The sequence below is a fragment of the Syngnathus acus genome, chromosome 21 (genome assembly GCF_901709675.1).
Source record: "Syngnathus acus chromosome 21, fSynAcu1.2, whole genome shotgun sequence".
Lineage (NCBI taxonomy): Eukaryota > Metazoa > Chordata > Actinopteri > Syngnathiformes > Syngnathidae > Syngnathus > Syngnathus acus.
In genome coordinates this window covers 2,230,377-2,247,367 of record NC_051105.1, presented here as the reverse complement: position 1 = coordinate 2,247,367, position 16,991 = coordinate 2,230,377, and the positions used below count along the sequence as shown (strand labels likewise).

The 16,991-nt window shown below is 45.1% G+C and overlaps 4 protein-coding genes across 9 annotated transcripts; 3 read left to right on the top strand and 1 right to left on the bottom strand.

Annotated features, from left to right (window-relative positions):
- Positions 1-98: 98 nt before the first annotated feature.
- On the bottom strand, positions 99-2,649 carry hacd2 (3-hydroxyacyl-CoA dehydratase 2). Its single transcript, XM_037240324.1, has 7 exons — positions 2,431-2,649; positions 1,809-1,926; positions 1,716-1,734; positions 1,389-1,477; positions 897-1,018; positions 641-819; positions 99-473 (listed from the first exon to the last, which is right to left on the bottom strand). The coding sequence occupies exons 1-7, from the start codon at positions 2,553-2,555 to the stop codon at positions 391-393; spliced, it is 735 nt and encodes a 244-aa protein (XP_037096219.1). The 5' UTR covers positions 2,556-2,649; the 3' UTR covers positions 99-390.
- Positions 2,650-3,201: 552 nt separating this feature from the next.
- On the top strand, positions 3,202-10,676 carry stam2 (signal transducing adaptor molecule (SH3 domain and ITAM motif) 2). Of its 5 annotated transcripts, none has more exons than XM_037240292.1 (15): positions 3,202-3,368; positions 3,803-3,887; positions 4,005-4,080; positions 4,572-4,667; positions 4,769-4,918; positions 5,077-5,155; positions 5,275-5,449; positions 5,551-5,657; positions 5,729-5,811; positions 5,964-6,051; positions 6,128-6,182; positions 6,251-6,395; positions 6,965-7,119; positions 7,192-7,403; positions 10,663-10,676. In XM_037240292.1, exons 1-14 carry the CDS (start codon positions 3,329-3,331, stop codon positions 7,382-7,384), a joined length of 1,527 nt encoding a protein of 508 aa, XP_037096187.1. In that variant the 5' UTR covers positions 3,202-3,328; the 3' UTR covers positions 7,385-7,403; positions 10,663-10,676. The 5 variants fall into 5 exon arrangements, with proteins under 5 accessions (XP_037096187.1, XP_037096186.1, XP_037096188.1 ...); XM_037240291.1 differs by lacking the exon at positions 10,663-10,676 and adding an exon at positions 10,096-10,115; XM_037240293.1 differs by lacking the exon at positions 10,663-10,676 and adding an exon at positions 10,093-10,113 and having other exon boundaries at positions 7,192-7,400.
- On the top strand, positions 8,773-14,041 carry cacnb4a (calcium channel, voltage-dependent, beta 4a subunit). 2 transcript variants are annotated; one of them, XM_037240296.1, is made up of 14 exons: positions 8,773-9,049; positions 9,511-9,594; positions 10,864-10,983; positions 11,058-11,180; positions 11,256-11,383; positions 11,476-11,552; positions 11,644-11,663; positions 11,725-11,805; positions 12,041-12,099; positions 12,179-12,288; positions 13,061-13,212; positions 13,273-13,368; positions 13,449-13,616; positions 13,685-14,041. In XM_037240296.1, the coding sequence occupies exons 1-14, from the start codon at positions 8,987-8,989 to the stop codon at positions 13,904-13,906; spliced, it is 1,503 nt and encodes a 500-aa protein (XP_037096191.1). In that variant the 5' UTR covers positions 8,773-8,986; the 3' UTR covers positions 13,907-14,041. The 2 variants fall into 2 exon arrangements, with proteins under 2 accessions (XP_037096191.1, XP_037096192.1); XM_037240297.1 differs by lacking the exons at positions 8,773-9,049; positions 9,511-9,594 and adding an exon at positions 10,096-10,184.
- A 432-nt stretch (positions 14,042-14,473) lies between these two features.
- On the top strand, positions 14,474-16,847 carry arl5a (ADP-ribosylation factor-like 5A). The gene is made up of 6 exons (XM_037240327.1): positions 14,474-14,825; positions 15,378-15,438; positions 15,629-15,776; positions 16,022-16,105; positions 16,176-16,327; positions 16,421-16,847. The coding sequence occupies exons 1-6, from the start codon at positions 14,780-14,782 to the stop codon at positions 16,467-16,469; spliced, it is 540 nt and encodes a 179-aa protein (XP_037096222.1). The 5' UTR covers positions 14,474-14,779; the 3' UTR covers positions 16,470-16,847.
- Positions 16,848-16,991: the final 144 nt, after the last annotated feature.

Below are 16,991 nucleotides of genomic sequence, written 5' to 3'. Positions count from 1 at the left end.
GTGGAGAAAAAGATTTTCTCAGCAATTCAGTAACAACAGAAGACCGATGTTGAAAACACAAAATCCCCAAATTGTCATCGCTAAAACACAAACAGACAGAAATTCAAACAAGTTTATTGTCATGAAAGCAAGAAACAAACACATTAATTGCGGGCACATGACGATTATGGGGTGGACTAGTTTATTTTTTTTTAGAAAAAGTGGCGGATTTCTTCAGTGCATCCTTGAGCACGCCGGACATTTTGATGGCGTCGCCCGAGCGGCAATTTGTTCATAAATAAAATTGAGGAAAAATAATAAAGACAGCAGTAGTTGTAGTTTGGGAAATACAAATGAAAAGAGCTTGTGAGGTCCGTTTTTGTTTGGATGCAAAAGGTTTGATTCCTTCTCTCACTCCACTTTGCTGTAGGCGTCGGCGTGGCCCAGAACCTTCTTCCTCTGTCGGATCATGTGGAAGTAGAGCTGAGGGAACACTGCCGAGGGGAGAAACAACCAAGAACACTTTGTTGGCTCGTGCGTCGTTATGAAGACAAAATGGACGTCAGCTTCATTGAGGTATTGGCACACAGTCAAACCAAAACTTTTGTCGACCAAATTTGAACCCCGTTTACCAGATAGAGGGACATTTTGGTGGACTTACATGGAATGTAGGAGATCATGACCAGGATGAGGAAGGAGTAGTAGTCGAAGGAGAAGTTGTACTTGTTGGGTAGTGTGACAGAGTACAGGCCTGTCTTCTGCACGTGGGGCAGCGCCGCATAGATGGTCAAAAGCTCGCCGCTCACGCCCATCGGGTACAGCACGATGAAAAAGGTGTACCTGTGACAAAAGGCCGAGATCAGACCATGTCGCATTTTATCTCTTGACGGCAAAAATCAGTTGTCCGTGGGTCCTACCTGGCCCACTTGATGAGGTAGGGCAGGTGATTGAGCAGGCTGAAGGTGTAGAAAGAATAGCGGATGATCTCAGTGATGGTCCAGGCGCTGACAAAGAGCAGCACGCTGTCCTCGCTCTGCACCTGCACACCGAGTCAACGGAGGTGAGAAGATCTTTTGATCCATGGTGGGGGGGGGGGGGGGTCCTCCACGCAGAACCATGCGGGTTTGGCTCACAAATCTCAAATCGGATGTTAGGTCATAAACAGAAAGTAGCAATGGTCTACATTTCCAACGTGCTGATCATGTTGAAATTCTCTTTGGACAAGTCAATCAACCTGTCCGTCAATCAACCCACACAGCAAATCAACAGCATTGCGTTCATTCCCGCGAGACGACGTCACTGACTTACGTTGCTCACGACTCCGACACCTCCTACATCAAAAGTATTCATCAAGTGGCAGCTTTTGCATTGCGCTGTGATTATTCCCACGCGTGTGTGCGCGCTCTCACCTCTCTGACGCTATGTGTGACAGCCCACGTTAGAAAGACGCGGGACATGACCTGGAAGCCGGTCAGGACGACGGATGACGGCACAATCCCTGTTAAAAAAAAAAAAAAAAAAACAGTTGCATGCTGTTAATAATGATTACATATAGTTATGCCAATGGATTGTAGCACCCCTTAGTGGTCAAAGAAGGACTTTTTTTAGTCCAATTTTCTTTCATGAAAATTATGTATTTGACTGGGTAAGTGGCAGTTTTGCACATAGATTTCCCATAATGGATTATATTAGGCTATATAAATTTGAAGTGAGGTGAAGATGGAGGCACAACTCACCAACAGCACAGTGTACAATCTGTGAAGGGAAAGAAAAGGATCTAATAAGAGTCTTTTTATATTATGACTTCAGTCTTAGATGAATCTGCAGACCTCCAAGATGGCGCCGGTCTGAAAGAACTTGAGGGGTTTCTCAATGGAGTAGTAAAGGCCGTGGTAGCTCCCTCTGGCCAGGTAGGCTCGCACCAGACCCACGGCAATCACCAGCCACCTGCAACACATATATAAAGTATATAATACAGTATGTGTGCGTGTGCAAGTGAGTGAGTGGAGGCAAAGAAAAACCGCTGCATTCAAAATGTGGTCCAACTGGTTGGCACAGTGAGAATTGTGCAATAATTTACACAATTGATTTGAAATGTTTTATTTACAAATACAATTCATTCTGTTAATTATTTTAATTTATCTAAATCAATCCAAATAAAATAGCATAATAGATGACTAAAGCAAATTATTATAGTAACAAATACGCAAAAGAACAAATCTCTACGCGCATGCGCAACCATGCCTCCCTAAGGTTAATCCGCGTTAATAAATGGCTGGGAGGCAAATTCGAAGTTCATTAAAAATCACAACAGCTTGCATTATCACCAATGACTATATCAAAGGTAAATTCTCACATTTAAACCATTTAAATTATGGCTGATCATAATTGCAGCCATTATCAACAGTGCAGCCTGTGCTCCACATTAGCATCAGTCACATGCTAGCTTACCCCGCTGTCATAACAACATTGTAGATGACCAAATAAGCGGTGCACAAGGCACCGGGTCCCTTCTTTTTATCCGGGGCTCCGTTGCCGTGAGCCGCCTTGCTGGCCCCCGAAGCAGCTGCCGACATGACTGCAAGAGAGCGAATCCGTCAGACGATCTTTGGCCCTGGAAGGTGGCCGCTGTCACGGCGGAAAAACTACAGGAGGCGAGACACAGAAGTGACGTCACGCATTGGCCTCTCGAACGACCGCTTTGGCTTCCTTCCATTGTCTCATTATATTATCATCATAAGGGATTATTATTATTAGTCAGTATAAAATGTATTGTTTAATGATTGCGAGTAATAATAACTAGAGGAGCTGAAAGCAAAGTGGCGCCACATGACGAGCTCGTTACGTTTTGTCACCCGCATTCTGACAAGAATAGTTAAATTTTAATTACTGTTAATTTGAATATTTCCATAATTCTGGTAGCGATATTGATGTACTATTGTGTTATGAAGTAATCAATTGCACTCAACAACCTAAAGTTATATGTATTTACAAATACAGAATGCAGAAATTTGGATCGATAAATTAATCAACTAATAAATTTAAATCACGATAAGATGAATAATTAATTGAAATCACTCGCTTGGTAATTACGCGGTATTTATTGCAGGTCTTTTGATGATAGTAATGTGCTATTTCAGTTTGGCAGCCAAAAAGCAACAAAGTTAAAAAAGAAAAAGAAATATTAAAAAAAACGGTCAGGCATCGCCAGAGACGACTAAGTTTCCGGAAGTACTACGAGCGTGACTTCACAGGACAAGGAAGCGTTATTTATTTTGCTCTTATTTTTTGTCTAACTTGGCTGACAACCCCGCTTAACCGCTTGGATACCTTCTGGTAATTCTTTATTATGCCCTTTTTTGCCTCAAACCCATTTGACCAAGATGTGGGTAAGTGAATCGCTGCTTTTGTTTTGATGCATAGAGGTCCACTTGTTGCTAATGTTAGCTAGAGTTTCTTTATTGTTGGCTGGCGTGTTTTTAAGTGACCGTCGACAGCTAAAAAGTGTCATGTCAGTGTGTGCAAATGGAGATTAAACGATACAATTCTCATTAACGAGTTGCTTTCAAGACGTAAAGCGTACACAATGGAATACAAACACACTCACTGGCCATTCCTTCATATGTGTCATGATCACCTGATTGGAATTAGGTCAGCAAAAAACGGATAGACACTCGAAGCTTTATAACCCAAACCGAACTTTGGATTCAATATGGATCATATTAAACGTGTAATGTCAGTTACACATTGGTATTGACACTGCAACAAGAAGTTATGTATTTTTGGCCAACCCTGTACATTAAAATCTTGTGGTCATTTGCAGAGAAGGCGACCAATGAAGCCAACACGACAGAAGAATGGACTGTTATTATGGACATCTGCGACAGAATTGGAACGACACCTAATGGGTACACATTGAGTGGCAAAAAAAAACAACAACATGGCTATAACATCTCCATGATTTCTGTGTTTATTTTGGGCACTTATTTCTAGTCGTGATTTCTCTGCTGTTTTCTTGAATGCAGACCTAAAGATGCGCTGAGGTCCATCACAAAGAGATTGAACCACAAAGTACCTCATGTGGCCATGCAGGCCCTCAATGTGAGTTTGTTACATGTATCATGTGAGTTTGTTACATGTATCATGTCATCATCAAAGACACAATATGACATCAGCCCTTTGCCACAGCAAAACTTTATTGTGCATAATAGAATGTATCTGTCACTGGCAAAGAAAACAAACTGCATCACCACCTTATGAGCCATCAAAGACACAATACTTGTATTATATTTGTAAAATACGATTGTAACTTTTACCTTTATAATTACAAATGGAATAACTCTCTGCACTTTTCATAATTAATAGTACAGCATTTAAAATCATTTTAAGAACTAAATACAAAAAAGCGAGAACAAGTTTTGAAAAAAATATTCAAAAACATTATTATATAAATCCAAATTTTATATAATAATAAATATTATATATTAATAAAAAATATATATTTTAATTTACCCACAAACATGTTTTTTTTTTTTATGGCTGGAATAAGAAATTGTTAGTCGTGTGACTGTGAAAGTCGTTTTGTCTTTCAGTTGCTGGCCGCATGCGTGTCCAACTGTGGCAAAATCTTCCACTTGGAGGTCTGCTCACGGGAGTTTATGGGTGATGTGCGCAGCATGCTGAGCAAAGTATGTGCACTCATTGGAAGCATGCATACATGTCATTGAAGGAGTCTCGAATGTAGCCGGCTCCGAACGAAGATTGTAAAGTGCCATTGTGTTGGCTTCAGCAGGCGCACCCGAAAATGTGCGACAAGCTGAAGGAGCTGATGTTGGAGTGGGCTGACAACTTCCAGGGGGATCCTCAGCTCAGCCTGATCAGCGCCACCATCAAGACGCTGAAAGAGGACGGTGTCAGCTTCTCGTCGGCGTCCTCGCAAGTAAGTTACCTGGGAGTTCAAATGCAGTTTCTCAGAGGACAGCTCGACATTTTTACATCAGGCCAGATGGTTTGAAGGCGGTCAGTTGTTGACAGCAAGCCTAGGCGGCCAACCTCTCTCACCCTTTTGTTGACCTTCTCTTCCTGTGTACTCCGCAGGGGTCCGGCGGGAAGGACGGCAGCTCTCCTGCCGGGAGCAAAGCCCCGGATGACGACGATGACGATGACCTGACCAAAGGTAGATTCATGCGTGCACAAACTTTGTTTGATTGTTTTTGTATTATTATTCACTCCTCAAAGGTGCTGTAAAGTATTTGTGTCCTCTATGTTGTGACTTGTTTTTCTTCCGCCTGGCAGCGATCGAGCTGTCCCTGCAGGACCAGAAACACGATGCCGGCGATCCACCTGGTTACGGCAACAGTGATCTGGCAAGGGAAGTGCGCAAGGTCCGAGCGCTGTACGACTTTGAAGCTGCCGAGGACAACGAGCTCACCTTCAAAGCCGGAGAGATTATCCTGGTCTTGGACGACAGGTTGGGATGAATGAATGACTTTCCGGTTCAAATTTGTAAAGTTGCTGAGGTAAATTGGGAATTCGATTTCTCAATTTGTCTGGTGGCTTTTGCTCCTGCAGTGATCCAAACTGGTGGAAAGGCGAGAACCACCTTGGCGTGGGTCTGTTCCCATCCAATTTTGTCACCAGCAGCCTGAACACCAGCCTGAACAGTGAATCAGAAACAGGTCAGTAGCGCCCCCCGCTGGAGCACTTGAAATATTGCGAGGTTTTGTGTCTTTTTTTTTTCCTGCCACAGTGTCTTCAGGTGAGAAAGTGGTCAATTCGGAGGAGTTGATTGCCCAACCCGAAAGTGAACCTGCGTCCATCTTCATTGATGAGGTTTGAAAGTGGAATATGCTTGATAATGTGTGACTTCTCTCACTCGTTTATTCACAATCACAGCAACCTTGCACAACAGGAACAAACAGAACGTTCTCGGAAATGCGCATTTTCAAGCAAACACGCCGAACGTCTTTTGTTTGCCGTCGCAGGCGAAGATGGACAGATCATTGGCACTGCTGCAGAACCTTGACCCGGCAGATCAGACTTCAGACCCGCTTGAGCTGATCCAGCTGGAAGGTAGAAAGCCTCACCCTCGTGTAAACCCGGATGCCGTTTTTGATGACGCTTCTTCCACCTGTGTGTGATTGAACAGACGCTTGCGAGCAGATGAACCCCATTATCGACGAGAAGCTGGATGAACTCGACCGGTAAGAGGAATTGATCCCGATCTCATCGCTGCCGGTCGCTCAAATAACCTGGCTCCTTCTTGTGACAGGAAACACTCTGAGCTGTCGGAGCTCAACGTGAAGGTTCTGGAAGCTCTGGAGCTGTACACCAAACTTATGAACGAATCGCCCCTGTACCAGTCCTACTCCAAGATGGCCCAGTACGGATCGGCCGCCCCCGCAACCACCATGCAGGTCAGAACAAGCCGCGCGCCTAAGTGGAAAAGGCAAGTTGCCAAGTCATCTCATCTCTTGCCTTGTGAAGCGTGACGAGTCAATAAAACGCCGGCAAGCAAATTGTCACGGTTGACGGACAGGTCGAAGGCAGACGTAAATGTTGTCAAGCAGAATTCTTGATTTTATGCCATCTTGACTCTTATGTTCCATGTCTTGTTTTCGCTGTCTGCAAAGTGAGGGAGCTTCTTTTTTTTTTTTGCTCCCCGGTGAGTCGGCCGCCGCTGCTGCTTTCCTGTCTCGGCCTCTTTTATTTTCAGTGATTGATGTTGGCCTTCTTCCCTGGAGATTTTGGAATGTCCTCTTCATTGGGCAGCACGCGCATACCCTCATTCCTGCTCCTTGAACCGTAACGGGAAAAATAGTACCAGAATGAAGTCCTCAGTTACAAATGTCAAGCGTTTTTCTTTCAAAAATACTTACATTTTGTAGGGCAAAAAGGTGTATGCAATCTTATGAAAATCAAGTTTGACAATTTGAAACCTACTGATCGTAACGTTCGAGTCGTGTCTTTCCAATGCTCACTTCAGGGTTATGCCAGCCAAGCCACGGCCGCAGCCACAGCGGCGCCTTACATGCCCCAAGGGATGCCCCCACCTCAGGCCTACAATTTGCCCAACGACCAGCAGGGGGCGCTGCATTCACTGCCCAACAACTGCCAAGCTGCAGTGCCAACCTACATGAGGTAAGAAGGAAACCCCTCTCTTATTTGACCTCACAATGAATTCATCCAAAATGTCGCCCGTTGCATTGACAGCAGCGGCATCGGCTCCCACCACCAATACGTCAACCAGGCAGCCGGCGGTGCCGTTTACTCGCAAATGCCCGTCGACATGTCGGCCTACCAGAGCGGCGCCGGGCCGCCCGTGTCCTACCCTCCTCCTGCTGCTGCCCCGCAGCACCACCAACACCAGGTGCAAGGGGCATACTACCAACAGCCCCTCCTCTGAACAGTAACTTAGACCCGTGGTCTACCTGATGACTACTTCCTGGCTTAAATGGTCCCAGTGGTGAGGATGGACACGCCCATTTTCCCACCTTTTTGACTTGTAATACCAAACTCGTTTTTTTTTTTTTTTTAAATTGTCAACGAGCGGATGAAGTCGACCCCCCGTGTGTAGCCCCTTTCATGCTGGCTGACAAATCCATGAAAAGGCTTTTTCCAGTGTAGCTATCCCAAAGGATTTGTTAATAGTTGACTTGCGAATGTAACTTGGTATATGAAGCCCCTTTCATGCTGCCAATCATGCTTTTTGTGTTGCTGTTTTGTGTGAAATGAAGCAACAAGAGCAAATGATTGAATGAATATCATCTGAGCCTAAACATCTGACTCTAAAGTAGGGGTGTCCACTAGCATAAATAAAATCAGTAAGGATGACGTTAGGAATATGAAAAGTGAGCAGTGATTTTTTTTTTTGTGTCTTTTCTGTTTATACGCAAAGAAGAGCCTTCATTTTAAAAAGCCCCCCCCCCGGAAGAGAAGGGAATGCGCAGCGTTGGACGTCCCACTAGCACAAACCCTTGCACCGCCCCCCCACCACCCCGGGAGAGAAGCGACAACAAATATTGGCCCCCGGGCCCCTTCACGTTACTAAATATGGCCCTCCATGCAAAAAGTTTGGACACCCCTACTCTAAAGCAATCATCAACCGGATCAAAATCAGCAGTCATCCATTTTATACCCCCTCAGCTGGTCCCTGTGCTGTACGGCGACACTATTCTTTTTGTGTATTTTCTCTGTACAGTCGCTCCCTAGCTGTGTACATGTTACCACTGAAGGCCTTGTCCACCTGCGTACCAACACAAGCGTGGCTCAGGTGTGCTGCTACTGCTTGTGAATTATGATTAATAATAATATATGTGTATATATATTCCAAAAAAGTGCTCTTGTACCATTTTATAACTTCAAAAATGTTATTCCAGATAATAAAAAATAAACAACAGTGTGGCTTTTTTCTTTGTAAGTACAGGTGCATGTCTAAAATGGCGGCTTGTTAACTGGTCATCATTTATTCACCTGTAGTGACCTTTTCATAAAGCAGCCTTGCTCTTCTCTTCGTGAGGACACGCCACAGGGGATCCTTCGGATCGATCGTTTTGCCACCTGTGTCGCTTTTGTTCCCTTTTTTATTTGACTTATTTTTGTAGCATGTGCTGCACTTTGTATGCAGCGGTGTTTGTTTTAAAGTGCTCTATAAATACTGCTGTGTAGTATACAGTATATATACAATTATGCACGATGTAGTATTTAATTAGTAAATAGAAAAAAGTCGTGACATACGTGCGGTCCATGAACGCATCAGCACCGGATGCAAACTCGTCGTGATGTTTGGTGTGGTCAGTGAACGCATCACGAGCAGTGAGGCTGGGCTGTCCGCCACTTTCCATCCTCAGCATCATTCCGCACGGACGGGCCGAGGACCTCCCATCGTTGTCAAGGCGCAATCAAGCTGGAGCCGGCGGTGACGTCGGGTCCCCACGCCGGGCAGCAACCACCGGAGTGGAGCGGTGCCGAGCGGCAGCCTCCGCCCTGGACCGACGAGCTGGCAGACATGTCCCGGCACATCTACGGTAGACACGGGCCAACGGACGCAACGCACAAGGCGGCCTTCCAGGTACGTTATAATATTTTCCATAAACTATTATAATGGCTGGATGGATATGTTGCGGGTTCATATGGGGACTCAACAGTTCACTTTATCAGTCGGACCTGATGGCATGAAGTTACTGCTCATGAAGTTGTGTGGAATAAGGTGAATATCAAAACATTAGGAACAGCACCTTTTGTCTTTTAAAGTCAACAAAATGACGTGTTTATAATTAAATCCAATGAATATATGATAAGCATATTTTTCTGCGTAGGGGAGAAAAGACAGGATGCCATTAATTACTGCCCCTCGCAGACCCCCCCGCAGTCACCCCACAAGCTCAGGTGCAGACCCCTCTCATGTTTAAGTAGGGCAAAAGATAACGATTGGCAAATAGCAGGAATATTGGCAACCTAAATTAAAAATGTCTCAATTACTTTGTGCGTGGAAACGTCCATTTTTCCATGTCTGCTTTTGTTGGGTTTCAGGTGAACGGAGCTACCTACTCCAGGAGGAGTCGACTGAAGCGATCGGATGGCAGCACCACATCTACCAGCTTCATCCTCAGACAGGTACTACCTGCTTCCCTTTTTCCATGCATGCCCTTTAGAGCCTCTGGCGGCTGGAATTTACCCCCAGTCGTCTTTTCCGTGGCACCACAAGGCGCTCTAAAGCACCCATCAGACTGTCAGGTAGAGTTTTTGTTCCTGGTATTTAGGAATGGGAAAAAAAAGACTCAATATTAATTTGTAAAATTACCATTTCATCAGTTATTTCAGATGTTATTTTAGGATTGTTGTTTTTTTAAATCAAATATTTAAATGTTGATTTTCTTTTTCTTTTTAATCATGTACACAATTATTTATATTGGTATTGGTATCACTTACCATGTCTCACTCTCTTTCACTTTCTCTCTATCTCTCTCTCTCTCTCTTTTACACACACACAGGCCCACACACACACACACGCAATGAGATTACACAGCAGTCCTGTAGTGAGCTTGTTTGCTGACGGGAGAAAACGCTGCCTTCACTCTAGAAAAGGAGAAAATATATTCTTCTGCTTGCCTTGTGTGTGTTTGTGTGTGTGAGTGGGGGGAAATAGAATTTTCTTGTAGATGTATGACGACTTATACCCGTATGGATTTGATGACTGGGAGACGGTGAGTCTACGACACATGTCGATGTCTTCTCCTGTCCTAACCACAACTTTATTTACAAATAATATGTATACACAACAATTCACCTTTAAACTGTTTTTGTGCAGGATTATGAGGGTCATGCTGTCAGAATAGAAATAATATTTTACTACCAGAAAGTTATTGAATTGTCATAATCAAGTTTTTGGTTTGTTTAATTTGACCGAAAAAGGTATTTCAGGAAAAATAAAAAGATGATGTTGTAAGAACAATTTTATTAAAGTTGCTGGATTCTTAAAAGTGTAGTCACCGTAGTGAGTGTGCGCTATTTTTAGAGAATGCTGGTTAGCGTAGCGATGACCGCGCGTACATGCCGTCAGACAAGAATGCTTTTAACCTTTGAACTCCACTTGACCCTCAGACACAAGAAGAAGTCGAGATAATCTTCAAGTGGCATGCTACGCTAACCACTTCAATACTATCAGGGCCAGATTGTATACAGTGTGTGTGTGTGTACATAGTTGCTGACGGTTGTCATAACAACAACCCCCCCCCCCCCCTTGTTTGCAACTATGGGATGTTTGAAGCGTGCCGGTGACGGCCGCCATTGTGTTTCCACGCTTTGATTACGGCCTCATGAAAATACAGCCGTCATGAAATAAACATCAGCTCACGCCTCATTTTTTCTTCTTTGGTTTTCCAGGGTTCCGCCGACTCGTACGCGAGCCGACCATCCGACTCGGACGTTTCCCTGGAGGAGGACAAAGAGGGCGCCAGGCAAGAGCGCGAGCAGCAGGCGCAGATCCAGCTGGAGAGGGCCAAGGTGCGTTTCCATCCGCAAGAGCTTGCTTCTCTTATCGTGTGAGTTTCTCGAATTTGTTGTGATGCACGGCGCAGACCAAAGCGGTGGCGTTCGCCGTGAGGACAAACGTCAGCTACTGTGGAGCTCTGGACCAGGATGTCCCCGTAGGAGGCACCGCTGTCTCCTTTGATGCCAAGGACTTTCTCCACATCAAAGAGGTCTCGTCATTTTTTTTCCCCAAATGAATAAACTGTACCTCAAGCCGTTGGTCTCTTTCGGGTGAGCATTTGCAGAAGTACAATAACGAGTGGTGGATCGGTCGCTTGGTGAAAGAAGGCTGTGACGTGGGCTTCGTTCCGAGTCCTCTCAAGCTGGAAAACATTCGGCTGCAACACGACACCAAGCGAGGACGCTTCCAAGGGTCTAGCGCACTTTCCTTCTTTTCTGTAACTTCACTACATTGAAACAATATTATTATTAGAATCGATGTTCTTTTTTCCACTTTTGGTGCAGCGGTCACAAGTCCAGTGGGAACTCGTCGTCCAGTTTAGGAGACATCGTGTCCTTCAAGGGCACACCAAACAGTGCAGGTTGTTCCAAACTAGTTCTGATTTGGTGTTAACTGGTCTGATCGAGTCCTAGCTTTATCGTCCTCATTCCGACTTTTCTTGTCATCAACAGGAAAGCTGAAACAAAAAGTGGTAAGTTGAACATGATGGTCATTTTTGGGCGCAAAGAATGCACTTTTTGTCATGTGTTTAGGCGGAGCACGTGCCCCCGTATGACGTGGTCCCCTCCATGAGGCCAATGGTCCTGGTGGGCCCGTCGCTTAAAGGCTACGAGGTACCTATGACATCATGATCATTAATATTTCATAATCATCATCATGGCGGAAGCGGGTTGAGGCGGTTGTCATGGAGTCCCCATCCCTCCCCCTCCCCTTTGCTGCCATCGCCATGGAAACACTCGCCTGTGTAAACGTGCACAAAGAGAATATGAAAACATTTGAAATGCAGGAAGGATGATAAAAGTACTCAAGCCCGTGTGAAACATTTATCACACCCGTCCGTCTGTGCAGGTAACGGACATGATGCAGAAGGCGCTCTTTGACTTCCTGAAGCACAGGTTCGACGGCAGGTGAGCGAGCCCCTGGCAGCCAAACGCGCGACGTGATGGAGGTGTTGCCTGACCGAGCGGCCGCACGTTGCCTCGGCAGGGTCTCCATCACCAGGGTAACGGCTGACATATCCTTGGCCAAGAGGTCAGTACTAAACAACCCCAGTAAGCGCGCCATCATTGAGAGGTCCAACACCCGCTCCAGCATCGGTAACGCCTCACTCAATGATGTGCATATGTCTTGGAGGTGACTTTGATATGTCTTGGGTGTTTCGCTGAGGGTTCCTTTGATGTGTCTTGTGTCTCGAGTTGTCTTGAATGTGTCTTCAAAGTAGCGGTGTCTGATGTGTCTTTGAGGTCTTGTGGAAGGCTTTGACACTATGTCTTTGTTGTATCTTTCATGTTTCAGATGTGATTTGAATGAATATGTCTTTGAGATGTGTTAGTGAGCTATTATGTGACTTGGAAGTTGTCTTGAGTGTGTCTTTGATAGTATATTTGATGATTAATGTTTTGGCGTGTCTTAGTGATGCCTTGATGTCCTGGGTGTGTATTTGATGTGTCTTAGGTCTGTCTCGTTTATGTGCCTTTTTGTCTTTAATTAGAGGAGATGATGTTTTACAAGTCTCGGTGATGTGTCTTGGATGAATTTGACATCTGTGGCATGTCTTGAGTGTTGCTTTGATGTATGCTTGCCTTAATGATAGTTTATGCGTCTTGGTTGTCTCTGAGTGGTCTTGCATCTGTTTGACTGTGTCTGAGGCATGTCTCTCGAGTTTATTTAAAATGTCTTTGATCAATCTTGGATTGTCTTGGATGCATTTATGAGCTTGGATGTGTCTTAGCAGTGTCTTTGATGCGTCTGGATGTCTCCGATTTGGATGGTTTGGTTATGTCCTGGACAAAGTTTGTTGTTTTTCATGTGTCTTGAAGCTGTCTTTGACGAGTTTCTAAGTTATCCTTGACATGTCTTTGGGCGTAGCCGAGGTGCAGAGCGAGATTGAGCGCATCTTTGAGCTGGCGCGTTCGCTGCAGCTGGTAGTGCTGGATGCCGACACCGTCAACCACCCAGCGCAGCTCATCAAGACCTCCTTGGCGCCCATCTTGGTCCACGTCAAAGTGTCCTCTCCCAAGGTGAGCGCCGGCGGATAAAAGAAGGTCTGCGGACGCTGTTTGTGGCTTGTGTACCTTTAGGTCCTCCAACGTCTCATCAAGTCTCGAGGCAAATCTCAAAGCAAACACTTGAATGTGCAGCTGGTGGCGGCTGAAAAACTTTCCCAGTGTCCTTCTGTAGGTACCCACAGTTTTTCCCAGCAGTTTTTTGACCTGATTTTTCCCGTCACTTGTGCTCGTCCGTTCACCCGTGGCAGGAGATGTTTGACATCATCCTGGACGAGAACCAGCTGGAGGACGCATGCGAGCACCTGGCCGACTACATGGAGGCGTACTGGCGAGCCACGCACGCCCCCTCCATTAACACTACGCCGGGACGCAACCTGAGCTCCACCGCGCTCTCGCCATATCCCGCCGTCATTCAGGTCAATTGTAATAATAATTTGTAATAATAATAATGATCCTCCAAAACGTGCTGTTTGCATCGAAACAGGCCCAGCGTAAGCGCAACATCAACCCGAACGCAGAGTCACCAGTGGAGCGTCGCAGCCTGATGCCGGCTGACCAGAACCTGCAGAACGAGCGCGCCAGGATGAGTCTTCGCCGGTTGTCGTCGGGTTCCCAGCACAACTGCGACCAGTCGCCTCTGGTGGAGGAGGACCTCTTCCTTCAAGATCCGTACCAGGACGCTTACCAGCCTCACCGCATGATCTGAACCCATCTCCAGGAAGCAAATGACAGACTGGATGATGATAGTGATGTCCTAGAGATACTATTTATTTTGTTAGCAATATATTGCAGAGCTTTTTTTGTATTGTAATATCAATAAGTACAGCAATGTGATTATGTTGGAGTTAATGTACAGTGGTAACATAGACTTAAATCACTTGTACGTCAAATCACCTTTTCTTGTTGTAATTCAATCAAAACAACATTAATCACTTCCAGTTCTCACCAAAATATGTAACAGTGTGTTTTAATAGGAAAAATAGAAGCCTACAGTATTGTACTTTCTAAAAACTTGCAGCAATAGCTTAATTAAATCGAATTTAAAGAATGAAGGTGTTTGCATCGTGACTGATTTCATGCTTTAATTCAATGGACATATCACATTATATCATGATATTCAATTGTTTTCCTGGTGTGCTGGAGATATGCAATATTAGATTTAATGAGTTATTTTTTCCGTTTTTTTTATTGTTAATTCTATTTCTAAACCAAAAATGATTAACTAATCATCAATGGCTGCAAACCATGCTGCGGACTCTTGTCACTGCGCATGCGTATTGACTGCAATCGAGTCAGACGCGCTCCTCTCAGCTGACATTTGCGCTAGCACATTAGCCACCGCGCTAGCTCCGCTACGCCGCTCCCTTTCCAGCAAATTCGTCCACTTTCCCCCTTAATTCCATCTCCTACGTGAAATACACAGGCGCGGCGGCGGTTTGTCAGCATTCTGTATGGCGTTAAATCGGCCATGGCGCTTGCGTACAAACAAGTTGATTATAGCCCCCTTGCGCTAATTAGCATTTAGGCTAGCTCGCTAGGGAAGTTCCGAGTTTAGCACGGCGCTTCACCTTTTCCAGCCATGGGAATACTTTTCACCAAGTTATGGAGGCTTTTTAACCACCAAGGTAAGAAGAATCACGCCGTTTTGAGACATGTTGAGAGCTAGGAGACGTGATGCTATCAGGCCTGCGCTAGCAAACACACACACATCGTACATCTGTCTTCAATGGAATGCAAGCAGACCCTTCATTAGGTCGTAATGTACCTAATGTAGGACCTTTACTGTATTATAAGTCAATATAACACACATTTTCTCGTGGATATGATTGGTGAGTGTACCTAATGTAGTGGCCTCCACATAGATTGATTGTGTTTGCTGACCTGCAGGAATGTTGATTTATTCAAAAGGCAGCAAAACTCTACAAGATGTTCATATAAAGTCAAAATATTGTGTGATAAAAGTAGCAGTCGTTATTATGACAATAATGTCAAAATATTAAACGAGCACAAAAGTCGGAGCAGCCCCAGGGTTAAAGTTTTGTGTGTCATTTTAGAAAATTATATAATGAGGGAAAAAAAATGAATGTGTTGGAATTCTGTCAAAATATAAGATGCAGAACAGCACGACTCAGCATTTTCTGACAAAGCTGTAATCAGTGTCATCTTTTGTCTTTCAGAGCACAAAGTCATCATTGTCGGTCTGGACAACGCTGGCAAGACCACCATTCTTTATCAGTTGTGAGTAGTAGTATGATTTATATGAATCAACTTTTGATGGGGGCTGAACAAGTACGTAAAAGTGTAAAAATTGAGGGCATGGCGCCAAAGTTTGGTCATTCTGAGGCTTTTCCGTGAAGATGAGGGTGCAAAGGCCTGTACATCGCCGCTTGCAGCATTCCATTTTATTTTTATTTTTTTTTGGTCACAGCTCCATGAATGAGGTAGTGCACACGTCCCCCACCATCGGTAGCAACGTGGAGGAGATCGTAGTGAACAACACGCACTTCCTCATGTGGGACATCGGCGGGCAGGAGTCATTGAGGTCATCGTGGAATACCTACTACACAAACACAGAGGTAGCAATTAATTTCTTCTTTTTTGTGTGGATTTCCCTTCTAAAGTTAAATTAAGGATGAAATTAATTGTATCTTATTGGACTGATTCAGTGATTAATATATATGTCCACCAGATGGTGCTATTTCTCCCTTATCTGAGCCTGCAATTAATTTTTACACAGTCTTGGGGGTTTCTGCCTTGCTACTGAAATGATTCTACTTGGAAAACATGATACTAACGAGATATGTGTTTGCTTTCGTTGTAGTTTGTGATCGTGGTGGTGGACAGCACCGACAGGGAAAGAATCTCAGTGACCAAAGAGGAGCTCTACAGGATGCTAGCACATGAGGTAGGAGACAGCACACGCAGACACGCAGGTTGGAATATTAGGATGAATGTTGCATTCATATGTGGCGCAGGACCTGAGGAAAGCGGGCCTCCTGGTGTTCGCCAACAAGCAGGACGTGAAGGGCTGCATGTCGGTGGCCGACATCTCGCACAGCCTGCAGCTCACCGCGGTCAAAGACCACCAGTGGCACATCCAAGCCTGCTGCGCCCTCACCGGAGAAGGGTGAGCAACATGCTAACCGCACGCTAAATACGACAACCATCGAATAAGTCGCACACGATTCGAGTCGCGCATCTTTGTCGTTTTCTTCTCCAGCTTGTGTCAGGGTCTGGAGTGGATGATGTCACGCCTACGTGTCAGATGATGGCCTCTGAAGCTTCTGAAGCTGGACTCCGATCGTGATGAGGAAGCTGGCTTGTGCTGAGCCTTTCCTCCTCCACCAAGCTATTTTGAGGACCTTCTCTCTGTCTTTGTGATAATTTATTGGACCGAGGACTTTATTTAAAGTGCACGCTTTTTCCTTTCAACAAGATGGAGGTCCTCCTGCAGCCCCCCGCGGCCTTGAAATAGTATTCCCGGAGCAGCGACCCGGTGTCCGGTCCAGTATTGTTTTATCACAGTGCCTGTAGCAACATGGACGCTCGGTGTGATGATGAGGTGGGACTGGTGGGGCTTTAGTCGCACGACTCGGCCCCTGGGGACAAAACCAGTCAATTAAATGTTTTTATCTGTTGATCTCAAATGTGTTCACTGAGAGTTTTCTTTAACAATGATGTCATCACAACCTCATAGGCCCCGCCCCCTCCTATATTGCTATCAAACGTGAAATCTGTTTCCAAAACAATAACCAGTTTGACAACTGCGTAAGACTCAAAAGTCAACTTCA